Source organism: Talpa occidentalis, unplaced genomic scaffold (assembly GCF_014898055.3).
Source record: "Talpa occidentalis isolate TD23 unplaced genomic scaffold, MPIMG_talOcc4v2.1 talOcc4.10, whole genome shotgun sequence".
In the NCBI taxonomy this organism is placed as follows: Eukaryota; Metazoa; Chordata; class Mammalia; order Eulipotyphla; family Talpidae; genus Talpa; species Talpa occidentalis.
This window is the reverse complement of record NW_023600993.1, coordinates 85,808,271-85,825,344: the sequence shown is the minus strand read 5'-3', so window position 1 is coordinate 85,825,344 and position 17,074 is coordinate 85,808,271. Positions and strand designations below refer to the sequence as shown.

The 17,074-nt window shown below is 39.5% G+C and overlaps 1 protein-coding gene across 9 annotated transcripts in view; it reads right to left on the bottom strand.

Annotated features, from left to right (window-relative positions):
• Positions 1-17,074, bottom strand: part of NCOA6 (nuclear receptor coactivator 6) — a 79,523-nt gene that overhangs the window by 3,748 nt on the left and 58,701 nt on the right. For 5 of the 9 annotated variants that reach the window (XM_054696940.1, XM_037496521.2, XM_037496530.2 and 2 more), the window contains 4 exons: positions 12,903-15,899; positions 9,588-9,656; positions 7,023-7,059; positions 3,618-3,766 (listed from right to left, as the gene is read on the bottom strand). In XM_054696940.1, coding sequence (XP_054552915.1) covers positions 3,618-3,766; positions 7,023-7,059; positions 9,588-9,656; positions 12,903-15,899 — 3,252 coding nt within the window. Of the gene's footprint in view, positions 1-3,617; positions 3,767-7,022; positions 7,060-9,587; positions 9,657-11,511; positions 11,586-12,902; positions 15,900-17,074 lie in introns of those variants that run through there. The other 4 variants (XM_054696944.1, XM_054696956.1, XM_054696961.1 and 1 more) reach the window with 4 other exon arrangements.

Sequence of the window (17,074 nt, the reverse complement as noted above, 5' to 3'; positions counted from 1 at the left end):
ACATTCCACCTGCTCCAATTTGGCAGTCTAGTAGGTTTTGGCCAGCATGATGTAGACAAACTGTTCTCACAGTAGGAACATGATAAACGTCACTGGTTCTCAACAATAAAAAAGTAGCAATATTTTTCATTATAAACTGTTACTATTTCTCAGCTTTCAAAATTCACAGAAAAAGAGAATGTTTTCTGATTTTGCTTGCATATAATATGACCAAAATCTTATGAGTGCAAAAAGAAAGAACGCTTCTTTCCCTTAACATTTTAAATACTGATGCTACAGGAAAATGTTTTAGCTACCCATCACTGCTTATGTGCCTCCAAGTTTGAAGTACATAAATATTGGAAACCAGCTTGATATTTTAAGATCACTCCCTGGGTAATGGTTCAAATACAGTCACAGAAAGCTATTTTATGACTTTGGTTCATATTTTTGTATACTACCTAACAAGACAAACAATACGCATATTTACTCTTTAATTTGGAACCAAAAGTTCTAATGCTTAAAAACTGAAAGTTATAAGTACTCATTTCTGATTTAAAAGGTAACTTAACTAGGAGAGTTAAAGTTTAATATCCTGAAGATTGGAGGCGCATGTAGAGCACTATATATGACTGATTCCAAGGATCTGGTCAGAACTCTGCCTTCTTCTAGGAAGATATACAAACAACTCTCCATGTAAGATCACAAAGCCTGCAAGTCTTTGTGGCCTCTCCTAAGCCAGCAGTTAAGCCTGGATGGGGCTGGCATACCAACATGACTACCAGTACCTTGGAACAGTGTCCAGCTTAAGTATAGAAGCCTATTCCCATACCTCTTCTACAGTAGGTTGTAGCTTTCCATCTTTCCTTGGATGGCATTTCTCTAGAGTGGCTCTAATTTGGGCATCTCTTCTTAAATGGCCCAATTTAGAAGAAATTTGCATTTTCACATATTAGAAGAACATTAATTCTTTCTGGTCATCTGTAAATGGCATCTTTAGTATCTGGAGGCTCTAGGCTCATGTCAAGGTTCTAAAAATCTGGGGTATATTATCTCTAAAAGACAACACTTTTTCCTGATTTAAAGTCAACTACACACCATATTTTACAGTCTAGAAGACCTTGATCCTTTCGGAAACTAAGGGACAAAAAGAATACACAGAATTGAGGTGAAACAGACTTTCCCATAGGATTCCAGGAATTTTCCCTTTTGTGCTCAAGAGTTTAGTACTTGAGGCTGAAAGGCATGCTTCTTTCAAAACAAGTTTCTGCCTACGAGATGATTCCCAGTAAAGAAGAAAGTTGTTGGTTCCATTTCTGCATTAGAAGTGGGGATACCCAAGAAGACTCTGGGTATGCCTAGAGAGAAAAGATGGCCACTCCCAACATCTGCCTTCTCTAGCAGGCTAAGGTAAGGGGGTCTTCAATCTATCTGCCTTACTTGTATAAGACCTTAGACCGTGGCCCACGCCCGGAGCTCTTAAGAGACATCATGAAACTGCTGCCCAGAAATATGACCTGCCAATGACAGTTGATCTCTCAGGTCTGTATCTGGTGTCCAGTGTTGGTGCACCATAACTTGCCCTGGTCTTCAGACAGGCAACCCAATAGTACCTGACTGTTTCTCAGTAGCCCTGCTGATATCAGGCACTTGGCCAGGATCCTACCTCTTGCCCAATCAGGGTTACTCAAGCTCAGCACATTTCCTGGGAGGAGGAGGGAATCACACCCTTTCAGATCTGGGCCTTTGCACAGGTTGTACCTCTTGCTTTGAATACTTCCTTCAACCCCCACAGCATGGATAAATACCTCCTCATTATTCAGGTCTCAATTTAAACATATTTTTCTCTAGAAATACTTCTCTGGCTTGGTGGAGGAGCAAAGAACCTTAGCTATATGCTCCTATAGTACTATGCAATGTTGCTATTATAGCATGTAATATTTAATACACTGAGTCTGTCTTTACAGTTAGCATATAATCAATGTGATAAAAACAGAGATGCTATCCTTCGACTGTTATATCCCCAGAGCCTGGCATGTAGTAAGTACTTCATATATATATATAATATATAATATATATATTTATTTGATAGGTGGTTATTAAATTAATTGTTACTAATTATATAAAGTGCCATACAAGGCAACAGGGATAGGTGGTAAGCAAAACCCGATATGGTCTCCTGCTCTAATAGAGTACAGACTTAAATTATCTATCACATAAATAGACATAAAGTTACAACTGTGGTGTTATGATAGAGAACAACATGGTGCTATGATTCCTCACAGTAGTGACAACTGAGCTAAGACAAGTAGAAAGAGTACGAATTTAACAAGAAAAGAGGAAGGAAGTGGAAGGAAATTTCCACAATAACTGCAACACATACATAGGCCTGTGATGAGAGGGATGAAGATGGCATGTCCAAGTTGCTGAGGTTGGTGAGATGAGGCTGGGAGAGGTTAACAGGGGCCAGACCACACAGAATCTTATGTGCCATGTTGATGCTTTTAGAAGTTAATTACAGTGGTAAACATTTAAGGGTTTTAAGTTAGCATAGCAGTTAAGATGGGATAAAGTGGATGAGTTTGGACCACCTGAGATAAAAATCAGCAGGTTTTTGTGTCTGTGTGTGTGTGTGTGTGCACGTGATGGATTAGAGGTGAAGGTGAGGGACAGAGGTGCCAAAGAATAGTTGCCTAACAGATGGTAGTGCCATTCACGAGATGGGGGACAATGACAGAGGACCTTATATTGGTGATGAAAATCATAAGTCTACCTGTAAAAATCACAACTACCTGTAGTTGTGTGAGATCTCTAGAGCTCTGTATTTGAAATAAAAGCTCATGACTCCTCTGTGAAAGACAGTAACTGAAGAAGGGGAGAACAGGAATAAGATCCATTAGAGAGAAAACATAAGTTGATGAGAATAAATGATTTAGGATTGAAGTTTGAGGAAGGCCAACATCTAATGGTTAGAAATAGAGACTGAGAAGGAGCTATCAGAGAAATATACAGAAAATTATTCAGAGTTCTTAGCCACAGAATTCAAGGGAAGAGCTAATTTAAAAAGCAGAGAGCAAATAATAGTGAAGAGAAAATTGGTAGTGTAAAGTTCTTCAGGTCAGAAAAGATCAAAGTGGAGGAACTGGCCTTAGACTTGAAGAAGACAGACAGCTGTTCTTTTATAGAAGGAGGAAAAGATGACACTGGTAGATTTATGTCTTGGTAGTAAAGAGTTGAGGGAGTTCTATTTTCTCTGTGAAGAGGTGAGAGTCTCTGCTGAAAGAGGGTGAGACAACAGAGGTTTAAAAAGAACAGAGAGTGGGAAAGAGAGTTGACCACAGAAAAACAGAAAGATGGTTGGGCCATACTGAGGACTTATCTGAAGTGGTGATCATGCATCAATATGTCCTATTATGATCTTTTTGCCAACAGTGCTGGCTGCTCTTGTGTCACACACACAGAAAACACATAGTTACATGAACTAACAAATGAAGAACCAAAGAAGCAGTAATAGTCAAAGTACCTTGATAAATTTAAGGAACAGAAGGCAAAGATGAAGGACAAAGTCCTCTTCTGTTGTGATAAGAACCCTATTCTTTTATTTGACTCACAAATAGCACCCACAACCCACTGCTAACCTTTAGTAGAGCTGGAGGCTGAAGCAGGCCGAGAGGATCGCTTACGATGTCCATTTTCCACACTTTCAGAAGCCACACTTGGCTCTTCAGTTCGGGAGTTTCTTCGGCTTGGGGTTTTGGACTTTTCTATGATCTCTTTGGGCTCACTGCTAACAACAAAGGGAAGCAAAAAGTTTCCAAAGAGGTGAGGGAATCAAGTCACACAAAAAAGGGCTCTTCAGATAGAGTCTCATTCATAAGGCAGGAGGCTGAGAACTGCATAGTCACTCTGGAGAGAAAATATTCCACTATGTGACAATGAACATAGTTACCATCTGTATTACTGAAAATTTAAAAGTGAGTCTAAACACAGAGAATCCAAAGGGTCAGACAAAGACAAACTTTAAAACCAACCCTTGAAAGCTGACCTTAGAACTGAGGCATCCAGAGGGAGACGAGGAGAGGGAAAGGGAAGGATGAGAACAATGTGAGAGGAGAGCACAATGGAGTATGGTGGAGGACAATGGGTGCTTTGGTGGTGGGTATGGTAAGGTGACTACACCTAAAGGGGGAGATCCCATACTTTCAAAACACTAACAAGGATGTTAATCAATGCCATTTCAATTAAATAATTACTAATAAAAAAATTGAGTCTAGCTTGTTACATTATCAAAAATAAAATACTAAAGCATAATGCTGGTGGAATTTTAGGGAAACAGGTGACAGATATAAGGAACTTGAAAGAAAAATCCCCAAGCTTCCTCATCCATTTTCCTAAGATAAGAATATTCCCCTTCACAAATTAATAGTACCTAAAAATAAGGGAATTACTACATATATTGGCATTTACAATGAGCCTGGTACAGTCAGAGAGTGACATACTACAAGTAACAGTATAGAAGAAGACGCATAGTACTACAGTCACACTACACTGCTGAGTATATTAACTGCCCCTAGTTCAAATCCTTTTTTCAGTATGCTAACTTAAAATTAGCAATATCCAGTATTACTGAGTGTATAGAGAGAAAAACATTTCATGCATTCCAGAAGGAGTGTAAACTGTGTAACCCAATGGATCTCAACAGGGCATTTAACAATGTCTGGAGACATTTTTGATTGTTATGACTGGGGGAGTGAGGATGTTACTAGCATCTTTTGGGTAGAGGGCTAGGGGTACCACTAAACAGCCTATAATGCATAAGACAGCCCGCTAACAAAGAATTATCTAATCCAAACTGCCAATAATTGCTGAGGTTGAGAAATCTAAATTCTCTGACTCAGCAATTCTATTTCTAGGTGCCTAAGGAGACAAATCATTTTACAGAGTTAAATCACACAAGGATGTCAAAGCATTTTATTCATGCTAATGAATACAGAAGACTTAAATGCTTAACACAGATTAGTATACTAACTCATGGCACATCATTATGAAAAATCATGTTGTAGAAAGTTATTTAATGATAAAAGCTATTCATTATTGTAGGGAAAAACCAACATTATGAATAATATAATTCCATTTTCATTACATGAGCATAGATGTGAGATAGATGTGTGTGTATAATGTTCATATGTTATCTGTATATGTATCAGACATAACACTATGTTAAATATATGTAAACAGTAGAGCTAGTGAATATATAAATACACGCATAGACATATATAAATATATAACTATGTGAAGTGGACTAGAAGAAGAACAACTTAAATATATATAATGACTACTAAACCAGGAATATTGGTTTACAGGTAATTTTTTTGGAATTCTGATTTAAATTTCAAGTTTTCTTTAATAAATTTTCCATGACTTTTCATGTTTCAAAAAATTTATTAAAACTATTAAGAAAAGAGAAATGGATTAAATTTGCTTATAAGGCATGAAACTGAAAAAAAAAAAAGGCACAATATAAAAAAACTGGTTAAAAGGATGCCTCTTCTGGGTAATGTTCCATGAACTCACTCCCATGTGTTGTCTCTTCTATCTTTGGGTTTACGACACTTGGCATTCTAGAGCACCCATCAGACTGGAGAGCATGTTTTATTTTAAAGTCTTGTGTCTATCACTGGGTTGTGAGCTCCTGACTATCAACTACCTCTATTCCTTCACTATACTACACTACAAAAGAACCCTCCTAATGGCACTAAAGTTGGGAATCTGGTAACGCTGTTCACTAACCTAGTTTTAATAACTGCCCCACCAGCCAAGGCAAGTCCAGGGAAAGCTGGGACAGAATTATTAGTTGGGGATTTATACATTCTTTTAGAGATTGTAAGGATAACTTTCTGGCGGGAAGGCCAGAAATTGGTCAAAATCTCTGAGCAAAGAAGATTCCTGAGGGAGTACCTTTTAATCCTGGCAAAACAAAAACCACAACAATCTGTCTTGGCGTTTACATGGTTAATGCTCAAGTAGCTCTTGAAATAAACACAGGGAGTACTTTTGATCTAATTATTTTTTCTCTAGTCACATACTTGTACGTTGAAAAACAAATGATTTAAAATACTAGCCCAATTAAAATAATCCAGGCAGAGTGGTATAGTAGGAATAGCAATGAATTTGGAGTCAGAAGAACAGGGGTCAAGTTTTAGGTGTGCATTTACTGGTTATGATATTTAACAATCTTCATGCTTCAGATCTTTGATATATAAATCATCATCATATATATATATGAGGAATTTAGTAAACTACTCTGAGCTTTAGATTTCTTATCTGTAAAACAGAATTTATTTTCCTAATAGATACTGTGAAAATTAAATGAGAAAGACATCTGGGGAGCTTGCAGCCCAGTGTATAGCATTCAAATAAATATTTTCAATCCTCACAGGGTTGATATGAAGATAAATAAAAAACTAATTTAATGTACAAATATGAGAAACTTTAAAGTGTTATGGAGCATATTCTTACACTAAATAAGAAATGAGTTTGAGAAAATGGTAATACTTTCTGGAGCTAATAAGGTTGAAGTCACAGATGTATTTCATTCATTTTGTTAGGTTATGGGCAATGTAGAACAACAGAAAAAGCAAGTTTTAGAGTCATACCCCACCTGGCTTTCTCTTTTTGCCTTGCAGATCAGCTGTATTTCAGGAGGTAGTTGTAAAGACTATTATTAAAGCCCATGATAGCAATAGCATCTATATATTAAACATTTACTATGTATTCACTGCTGATTGCTGCCTAGGTTATTGCATTGTTTTCAAAACAACCATTAAAAGTAGAAACTTAGCCACCAAGTTTTATTAAGAGAAATGATACTCCTGGGGGTTAGGACTCATGGCAACTCCTTAGTTTAGTCAGAATAACAGACTAATGCAAAGAGTAAAGTAAAATGACAAAGGTGAGAAGAGGTTTAAAGGCTGAGAAAGCTGATAGCCTTCAAAGAAGCTTATGTATTCAGTATACTAAGTTTGCAGAAACGATGATCTTACCTTTGTCCAGAGACTATGGCAGCATTTGCCTCGAGTTCTATAAAAAATATAAAGACACAAATAAGATGTGGAAACTTCTGGAATATACATCCATAGGGAGAAGCTAGGGGTCTAAAAGAGCTCTGAATATCCTATTTAGGTTGATGAATCTCCATGCTCAGCAACATCCTCACCCTACATAGTATACAGACAGATCTGGCAGGGACACAACTTGGTTATCTGGAGCATAAGGCACTTACTTGGTCTATTTTTATTTCTACTCCACACTGTGAAATAATCCTGTTTGGATCAACAGAGCTAAATTCACACTGCCTGGTTCATATTTCATCCAGTTACAACTAGGTTAGTAAAACAAATATCTTTCTCTTATGTAGAGACTTTTTATTCTTAAAATATCTCCACCCTCTCAACACTTTTAAAAGACAGCAATCTTCAAATATGTCATAAAAATCTATCAGGATACATTCTCCTTCAAAGGACTTCCTCACTGAGTTTTAGAGGGTATGCTACCTTGCATTGAGATATTGTCTATAGGCCTCATTATACTTCCTTCTTCTTCAATCTCCCAGCAATGCCCTTCAAGAAAGGCAACAGTAATCTGTCTAGTGAGATTTTGCATAGATGAACATAGTATGGTCTAACCAGGCACTTCCTTCTCAGTACCAGAAAAAAAAAACCTTCTATTATTTCTCTTTAGGTAGTTTTATGTTTCCCAAAAGACCATCCCTGATGTACCAGTAATAATCTCTTCTGCCTCTGCAGTCCTATAACCTAACTTAGGGAATTTACTTCATACTCAGTCTAACCTATTGACTACATGGTTATCTCTTTGAAGGCAGTGAAGTCAGAGTGCCTGGGTTAAAAATTTGACCTCATTGTTTATTAGCCATGTGACCTGAGAAAATTTCTTGCCCTCTCTGTGCTTAACGCTTCATCTGAAAATGGGGATAAACACTTTTCCACTTCAAAGCTAAGATTATTAAATAACATATAAAAATTTAATATTCCACCAGGTGCTTAGTAATAACTCAGTATTAACTATTATTATTGTTATGATGCTAATGTGGATGTACATTAGAGCCTCCTCCCCCAGAGCTTACTCTGCCATCAATGAAAGATGCCAGCAGAAGAAAATCCTTGCTCTTATTTGTTATATATGTCCCATATCTAACCAAAATCTCCACAAGAAAATACCAGCTGACTAAGTGCAGCCTGTTGGTTCCACTGGCACATACAGACTCAGGTATTTTAATACTCAAAATGAATAGGACTCAAGTTAAAAGAGGCTGATTAGGGGAAAAAACCTTGATTAGTTTGCTTGTTTGAAACAAAATATCAACACTTTTGAGAATTTTAACACTATCAGAGCTAATTCATCTCAGTAGAGATCAGGGGTTTAGTAAAGGCAATTAGTAGTTTTAGGGGTATTTTAAGTAGACTTAAGCCAAGTTTTTAAGAGGAACGGGATTCTCTGGCCAATTATTCTAACAAGGAGGGCTTATGATATGGTAAAATCCATATTCTGGAGCAGAGTTGGGGCAAGAAAGGGAATCTCCTCCCTCTTTCTAGGTTGCTGCTTCCCCCCCCCCACCCAAATTGAGTTTTACTATCAAGCCCCTTTACTGAATAATTTACTCTTAGATGCTCAGCACAGTGTCAGGTATCATGTGGGTAGTAGGTTGCAAAAGAAGAATCTCAGTGGCTGAAATGTTTTTTTGCTCATCTGTTCTTTTCAGACTGATTTTACCTAAAGAAGTGCTGTAGAATGGCCCATCTAACACCTAGCACATAACACCAGGTTTTAAAACAATCATAAGCTATACCTTACTTTTACTGGCTTAGACTTAAAAACTAAACATGGTTACATTACTGGTTTTTTTCTTGTTAATTTTGTCAAGTGTGTGATTCCATTAATGAGATTCTAACTTCTTCATGGAAAGTAATCATACTTTTTTGTTTTACAGTGATTTACAGTGACAAAGAGCCAGGACATAACAAGACTGCCAAGACAGTTTAACCTATAAAAACAGTGCTGTTATTACCATCAAAACCATCATGTGTTCAGGGCTAACCCAGCATCCCACAGCAGTTATTTGTCAACACCATCCCTAGTGCTATTTACAATATCTTGGTCATGGAAAGAAATTTAATGCCATCCAGATGACTGAAATGACCCTGACTCCCTGGAAGAAATACCTGACTGTAGCTGAGGTTCTCACAAGTGTCTACTCCCACAATGATTATTCAATTACTCTTAGTACAGTAACTCTTGCTACCCCAGAGAGTTATCATATACCAGTCAGCAACTAACAGTGGGTGCAGTCATGGAACAGGGCAAACTGCAACAGAAACCAAGCACAGCTAAGTGGCAGACAGATGCTTTTCTTGAGTTCCCTGGAATAGGTAAGAGAATTCAGGGGGGAAATAAGCTCAAATAAGTTCTGTCTCTTAACTGAAGTCTGCTCCAAAACAGATCAGATAGTTTCAGCCACTTCTTGGAACACCGAGGACAGCAGCAGTTCCTTCACAGGTAAACCAGAGTAGTTTTTCCAAAGTGTATCTTACCTGGTCTGGTAACAGACCCCTGTAATGCTGTGGCTGGAGCTTCCTTTGGAACTAAACTCTGTGAAGTGGCTAAGGCAAGGGAAAAAAAAAGATACAGGTCTTTTACTTTCTTTTCTAAACAATGAGCAAACATTGACAGAATCAAGGGCTAAGTAACTGCTGAAATACATGCAACCTTAGAGTACTATACTTGAAGCTGGCCTTGAAATTAATTTCAAGACTTACTTTAAAAATCAGCTACTATAATACTCTGTTACACAGACTGCCACTTAGAGGTATTTTTTATTTCATGTGTGAACAAAGATCAGGGAAGCTGGTGACCTTGAGGACAATAGCATCCATAATTTCTACTTCTCAGAGTCAAGTGCTGTCTAGTGGGCTGAAAAAACCCAAAACTACTTAGCAGGCAATTCAAACCATTTTCCGAGGAACAATTACACCACTCGCCTTAGCATTTTAAAAATTCTGTGTTATTCCTCTAAAGATTACATTCCTTGAGACCTGAGATGAATCATAAAATTTTAATTTTCTATAGCACCTAGTAAGAGTGATACTCATAAAGCAAGCATTTAATTCATACTCAATGAATCATATGATATGTTATTTAGTTACCTAACAAATAGTTACCAGGAATTAATTAGGAACAAGGCACTATGACAGGTACCCTTAGAGACCAAATGTTCATCATTAACCATCAGTTTAGTTAGTATTAAAGATACACACACACACACACACACACACACACACACACACACACACACACGGTACACTGGTGTGCACTGTGTTGTTACATAAAGAAGATTCATAAAGTATAAGGAAAATCTAAAACAAGGGGTATCAATTCTAGATTGAGAATCTGAAGGCTCATTAAAGCAAGAAACATCAGAATTAGGCTATGAAGGACAGAGAGAATTTAGGTCTTTTAGATAAACGTAATACCCAATGTACTCTAAAATGAAATCTCAGATCATAAAGGAAAAATTAAGGGAATAGATATGTCACAGTCACTCAAGGGTATGTCTATCTTTATTCTTCAGATGAACTGCAACAAGGTTTACCCTTTTGTGGAAACAGTGAATTTTGGAATTTCTCTACCAGCTTATTAGTGAAACAGTCAATGATGCATTTGTGTCAAGAATTTATTTTGGATGCTTATCTGTCAAAGCTTAAAACTGTACTTTAATTTCTACTTTTAACTTTACTATTGGTTTCTCACATTTTCAAGATAAAAGCATAGAAGCCCTGGGCCTCCTCTGGTGGCGCAGTGGTTGAGCGTTGGGTTGCGAGGCTGCCTGCAGCCTCTGCAGCACCAGTTCAATCCCCAGCCACCGGCGAGGGTCCCACAAAAAAAAAAAAAAGGCACAGAAGCCCATTGGAAAAGAATGGGAAACAATCTTAACTAAAATTGAGAATTTTTCCCATTTCCTGGTTTATCTCTTTATGATTATATATGATCCAGTTAAAAATTCTATTCCTCATTCTCTTCATCATTATTCTCTTGGCACCTGAGGGGAAAGTTCCCTAAAAAGAAGCAGAATAGAAACACTTAATAGCAGAAAATATAAGTAAGTGATAGTGGATTTTTTTTAAATCTTAGGGCTAACATATCAATGAAACATATAGTACTAGCCCTGTGAAGTTTGTCTCCTGCAAAGGCAGCAAAGGCCTTAGGGGCCTTAATTCTTCGCTGTATTTCTATCACTGAAGTGAAGGGGCAGAGAGATGGGGAACTAACCTTTCCAAAGTCCTGTGTACTGGCCACTTTATGCTAATAAGTGGCCATTTAATTTTTCTATAAATTCTAATAGGTAGGAATTACCATCTCCATTTTACAGGTGAAGTAAGTAAATGGCTTAGGAAGTTAAAGACCATATCCAACTGCAATTGGTAACCAATGGAGCTAGAATTTGAACTCTGATCTTACCCTGAAGCTTGTGTTCTTTCTGTCCCTCCTCCTGGTTGCTTACTACTCAATGGTAGGCACTTGAAGCATTTTAGCTGCATAAACAAGATAGGCACTATTAGCTGGCCTAGGATGTAGCAGAAGTTCTTCCCAGCTTTGGCAGTATGTAACTGACTCCACTCTGGGAAAACAAAGCTGTTCCACTTAAGCCTCATAGGAGGAGGACCCTATGTGAGCGAGTTTGTGTGTGTGTGGGGGAGGGGTATGGGGAAAGGATAGGTTGGGGTGAAGGGAAGGAGGGGAGTATAAAGACACCTATGTTTCCATCATTAGACCACATCAGCATTTCATAGGAAATAATCCAAAGTAGGTACACATGAATAGAATGGTCTAATTTGCAAAAAGACGGCATCAAAATGAAACTGGTAATAATCATTTTTAGCCATTTATTAAATAGTTAATAAGCATGTTATCTCATTGAATTCTTACAACTACTATTGCTCCCATGTTACAAAGGAGGAAACTGGAGTTTAAAGTGGCCAAGTTACTTGCCCAAGCCAAATAGCTGATAAATGCTAGCGCTGTGATACCAACCCAAGTGTATTTGGCTCTTAACCACTTTGTTCCTCCTATGTCTATTATGAAACCTGGTTTTCTGGAAAGTTTTCCTTTAGTCAGTCAGAATGGTTCCTGGGATACAGAAGGGGCTATAAGAATCCTGCTCTGAAAAAGTTAAGAGTAAGTCTTTATCATGGTAAGAAGAATCTACAGAAGTTGCTGTTGACATTTAAAGGGACAGGGTCAAACTGGAGGTTCACTTCAAGCAAATACTGAACTTTTCTGAGCATCAATCTCCTCACCAATAAAATGGGATTAGGACTATATGACATAGTTGGTACAAAGATGAGATAACATGTAAAAATATTTCTTTATAACGTGAAAAATTCTAGGGGTCTCCCTGGTGGCCTAGGGGTTAAGTCTCCTGACCACATATGGCGCAGCAGACCTCTCTTATCTTGCCCACTGCTCCCCTTAGCAGTATATTTCAGTAAATCCACCTGTTCTGCTCCCCACTCTGTCTCTGGTGAATCCTCTCACCACCACACCTATAGCCTACACCCCAGTCCTCCTACAAAATAAATATTTTTTAAATAATAAAATGAAAAATGCTATATAAATGAAAGGTGTATCATTTCAGGCACTAAGAACTATATTAGTGGATGTAAACTTAATACGGAAGTTTTAAAGTATATTTTACAGTGTATTTCCCAATTCAAAAAAATGAAACTGCCATTATTAATAGCCATTTAGCCCATTTTTCCTTCAATTAGAAAAGGACTCATGCCTTCTCTTCTGGAGACAGATCATCAAAAAATTGATAGGTGGAGCTGATGCCAGGTCCAAGTACATACCTATGCTGGGCAGAAGTTCTGGATGGGATCCCACCTTCTCCTCCACTAGGCCACCTGCAAGTGGCTCAGATGCTATGCCAACATGATTGTTTTTTGTGGTCGGCGCCGTGGAGATGAGCTCAGAGGGTACCAGAGTGGTTACTATCGAGCGTACACTGGTGGGGAGCGTACCGCCGGGTAAGCTGGGTCCTGTTGAGGTGGAGACCGGGCCCACAGGGCTAGAGGTCATTTTTAGCAGAGTGGGTGCTGGGGATGTTGGGGTTTTATTGTCCAGCTCCGTGGATAACTGCTCTGTTCCCATGAGCCCTGGAGCTGTGGTCTCTAGTCCTTGACCTTCAGGCTCTCCATCTGCAACATATTGTTCTTCCCCTTTCTCAAGAGAACCTGTGACTTTCTTACATGCCTTGGTCAGCAAAATCTGGCCGATTTTGTCTACTTTTCCTTTGCCCTTACTAGATGAGACTGGGCTTCGCCGGTTGACAGAGGAGCCTGGACTATTGGTCAAAAGGGGAGAAACCATCGTGGTTGACTGTGAAGTCTGCAAAGTGCTCTGATCTGCTGAGGTGTTCACCTGAGGACTAGCCTCATCTGGATTCAATTCTTTCACTTGCTGGACAGGGAGATGAGGAGGGACAACTGAAGCGGCACAGGGTGGGGAAGGAAGCTGAACAGGGGTGGTTCGTGAGTTCAGGACCAAGGGTCGACCTGTCTGTATGTTTGGAGCAGGACTACTGGAGGGAACATTAGGTGGTACAGGAGCAGAAGAAAATTTTATGTTCTGAGGTATGTGTAAAGGGCCAACAACTGCAACAGAGGGAGGCATCAAGCCAGAGTTGGTTGTCAGTGGGGTTGCAGGAATTGTGCTTGGCTGTGGTCCTTTCATAACCTGAATTATTGAGGATGAATTGATAAAGACAGGTGTAATGAACTGAGGTCGAGCATTAGACTGAGCTGCTGACTGTCCCTCAGAAACCATAACCTTGCTACCCACATTGGGCATTGTGACAACTGTTGACATTAATGCAGACTGTAGGTGAGTTGGCAGAGCTGCTGATGTGTTAGCTGAAGTTGTGATGGGATTAGAAGTTACAAAAACAGTTATCTGATTTGGGGTCAAAGGAGTAGAAATGGAGGAAGAACTGACAGGTCTTGACATTACTGGAGGGATGGTTGGTGCAACATTAGAACTGACCTCATTCATTTCTGGATGCACAAGGGTTGAACACGGCTCATTATTGTGAGGTAAATTTAGAGAATTAGAGGATTCTTTAGAAGAAGACGGATCCTGCAGTGTGGGAATGACAGATGACTTTTTCAGGTCCTCCCCAGAAACTACTGGAGGTGTTATTTCCAGATCTGTAAGCCCAGGGGGTTTAATGGTCACATTAGGAGCTCCAGAATTGTCAAGAAGTTGACTTAATGAAGTTGGTGCTTCCCTCATAGCAGGAGACACCGTATTTTTGTTCTCTTCGACACTGGGAAGTTTGTTAGGATCCGAAGGCTGTCCATCCTTTTTGGATTGATCTTCAGGGACAGCCATTTTAACTTCTTGGGCAGGGTTTGCTTTTAGCTCAACATTTGCCTGTTCCTTCCTACCATGGGGATTCTGGCAATCACTTTCCTGAGGCACATTCAAGCTCTCCTTGTTATCCTCAAGAACACCCGACACTGAAGCCACAGGCACGGTAGGATTCTGAGGATTCAGTCCACTGTTAGTAAAGTTTCCAGGTATAGGGGGATTGGTCACGGGAGAGGGACTAACCAATACATTTCTTGGCAACTCCACATTTTGCAACAAGGCTGGATTTGTTTGCGAGGCCAGAGTAAGTTTAGGGGCTTTTGAATTTTGCCTCCCAGGACTTGGGGTGGTTTTCCTACTGGATCCAGGACTTGATCTGCGACTACTGCTTGGACTTGCCCTTTTTGTTGCTCCAGAATTAGACTGCTTTGCAGAATTTACCACCACAGAATCTAACTTGTGAGTTTGTGGGGCAGCAAAATTGGAAGGATTATTCATGCTAAGATTTGAAGGTGCCTGCCCAATGGCCTTCAAAGTTGTTGGATTTAAGCCCTGTTGATCAAAGCCCCTGTTTAAATTTGGCCTAGGGGGTAAGGGAATATTAATTTGTGGCGGGAAAAGTCCTGCTATAGAGGCATTGAGTCTTTCTGGTGATAGACTGATTTCTGAAGGTTCTGTGCTGGGAGGGCGGTTGTTGGGTGTCTGAGGATAATAGGGTCTAGGGCTGGCTCTGTTGGGTGTTTTTGGCCTAGAAGTTTGGGTTGGAGCAGCCACATTTGGAAAGTGATGGCCATGAGAGCTGGGCAGTGAATTTACAGGAGGTTGCTGAGGAGTGGCACCTTGAGTTGCTGAAAGGGGTGATGGTCCAGGTTTTGGCCCTGTCATCATTAACTGATTCTGGGAAACAACTAAATGTGAAGGCATGTTATTTGGGCCACCTGAGACAGATGGTACTTCACTGACACTTGTTTCAGGGAGTGAGGATATCTCTCCTAGTGGCGAGCTGGAAGGATTCTGGGGGTTCTCCTGATACACCATTTTCCTTGAATTGCTTCCCAAAGGAGTATTCACAGGCATTGGCATCCTTTGTTTATCAGGGGATGGAGGCACGGAGGCAGGTCCTTGCAAACTGACCATGACAGGTACACTGCTACTCTGTTGCATGGGCATTCTCTGAGAGTCTGGATTGAGGGGGACCCTTGGGGGATGGACATTTTGGGAGACTGGAAGCCTAACTGATTTTGGGTCCTGCTGCATCATGAACATCATCATCATTTGTTGTTGCTGCTGCTGCTGCTGTTGCTGCTGCTGCTGCTGCTGTTGAGACTGTGGCTGACTGGGAGGTGGTGGCTGCTGCTGCGGTGGCAGTTGTGGCTGTGGCTGCTGCTGTGGTGGTTGTGGTGGGGGTGCCACGTGCTGCATGAGCTGAGGAGGCATCTGCTGAAGTGGCCTCTGTTCAATTGGTTGAGAAGGATAACCTAAAACAAGCCCCCAAAATCAGGGAAGTTAGATTTTCAGCAAGAAAAGCTTTGCTACCTTTAGAGTATAGCCAAGCAATACTCATCTAGGAGGCACAGACTGTGTACAACAGCTCAGGCATGCTTGGTTCCAGGGGTGCAGGGGCAGCCCCTCATTACTGTACATAAGCAAAGGGGCACACTGTTTAAAAAGCAAAAAGCAAAGCATCAAGAACCGGGAGCTCCTCAGTCTTCAGGGTCTGCATGAAGCATTACTGTATTAAGACTTGACAGACAGACACTCTGTTATGCACTGCAAGTGGCCAACTCTGTATCAGCAAAACATTCAGATGAAATGAGAAAAATTCCATCAACAGCAAGTAGCTGGCCACCCAGCACTGAGGTCTCATGCAGGCATACTAAATATTTCAGTGTACTCATGAATGAAGTTACGATTCACTTTTTCTGTTAGCATAGTATTACTTTTTTTAAGACTTGGTTTTGTTGAGAACACCAGCATTGAAGATAGCCTTTTTATTCTTTCAGCAGAAGTAAAATTTTAAAATTCTAGGATTCAATTCCTTATGAAAGAGGGGTTTAAAATTACTCCAATTCATTGGTTCCACACACCATGTTGTATCCTTCAAGTTCAATCCTTTGGGGAAACCCAACTGACAATGCTCCTCCGATGTAAATTATTTGAATAAATAGCTGGAAGTGATAGAACCTGATACACACTGAAAATATAATGAAATTTTTATGGGTATTAATTTCCATTTACTTTCTTAAATATAAAACCCTATTTGGAGAAATATTTTCTATGGATCCATAACTGGAAAGTGAGTAAGCCAAGAACATAGCTCTCAGGAATAAAAATAATTTTGAAAAATGAACTATGAGGGAAGATACCTTGCAGATATGCAGATGGCAACATCTCAATGTTGTAAGAATGCTGTAAGAATCTCAATGATTCCTTGTGAAGATTTTATTTGGCAAAACCAAAATTTTACACTATCAGCAGGAGAGATGGAAAGATTATTAGTCAAGAATAGAGGTGGTTCAGTAAGGCAAAGTGGGCATATAGTTGGGATACAATTTTACTAACTAGATTTATTCCATTTTTGTTTTAAAAATACATTAGGAAAGTTTTAAGGCACAAGAATAAGAATGTTGGCTCTGGTAGTTGGAAGAAATGT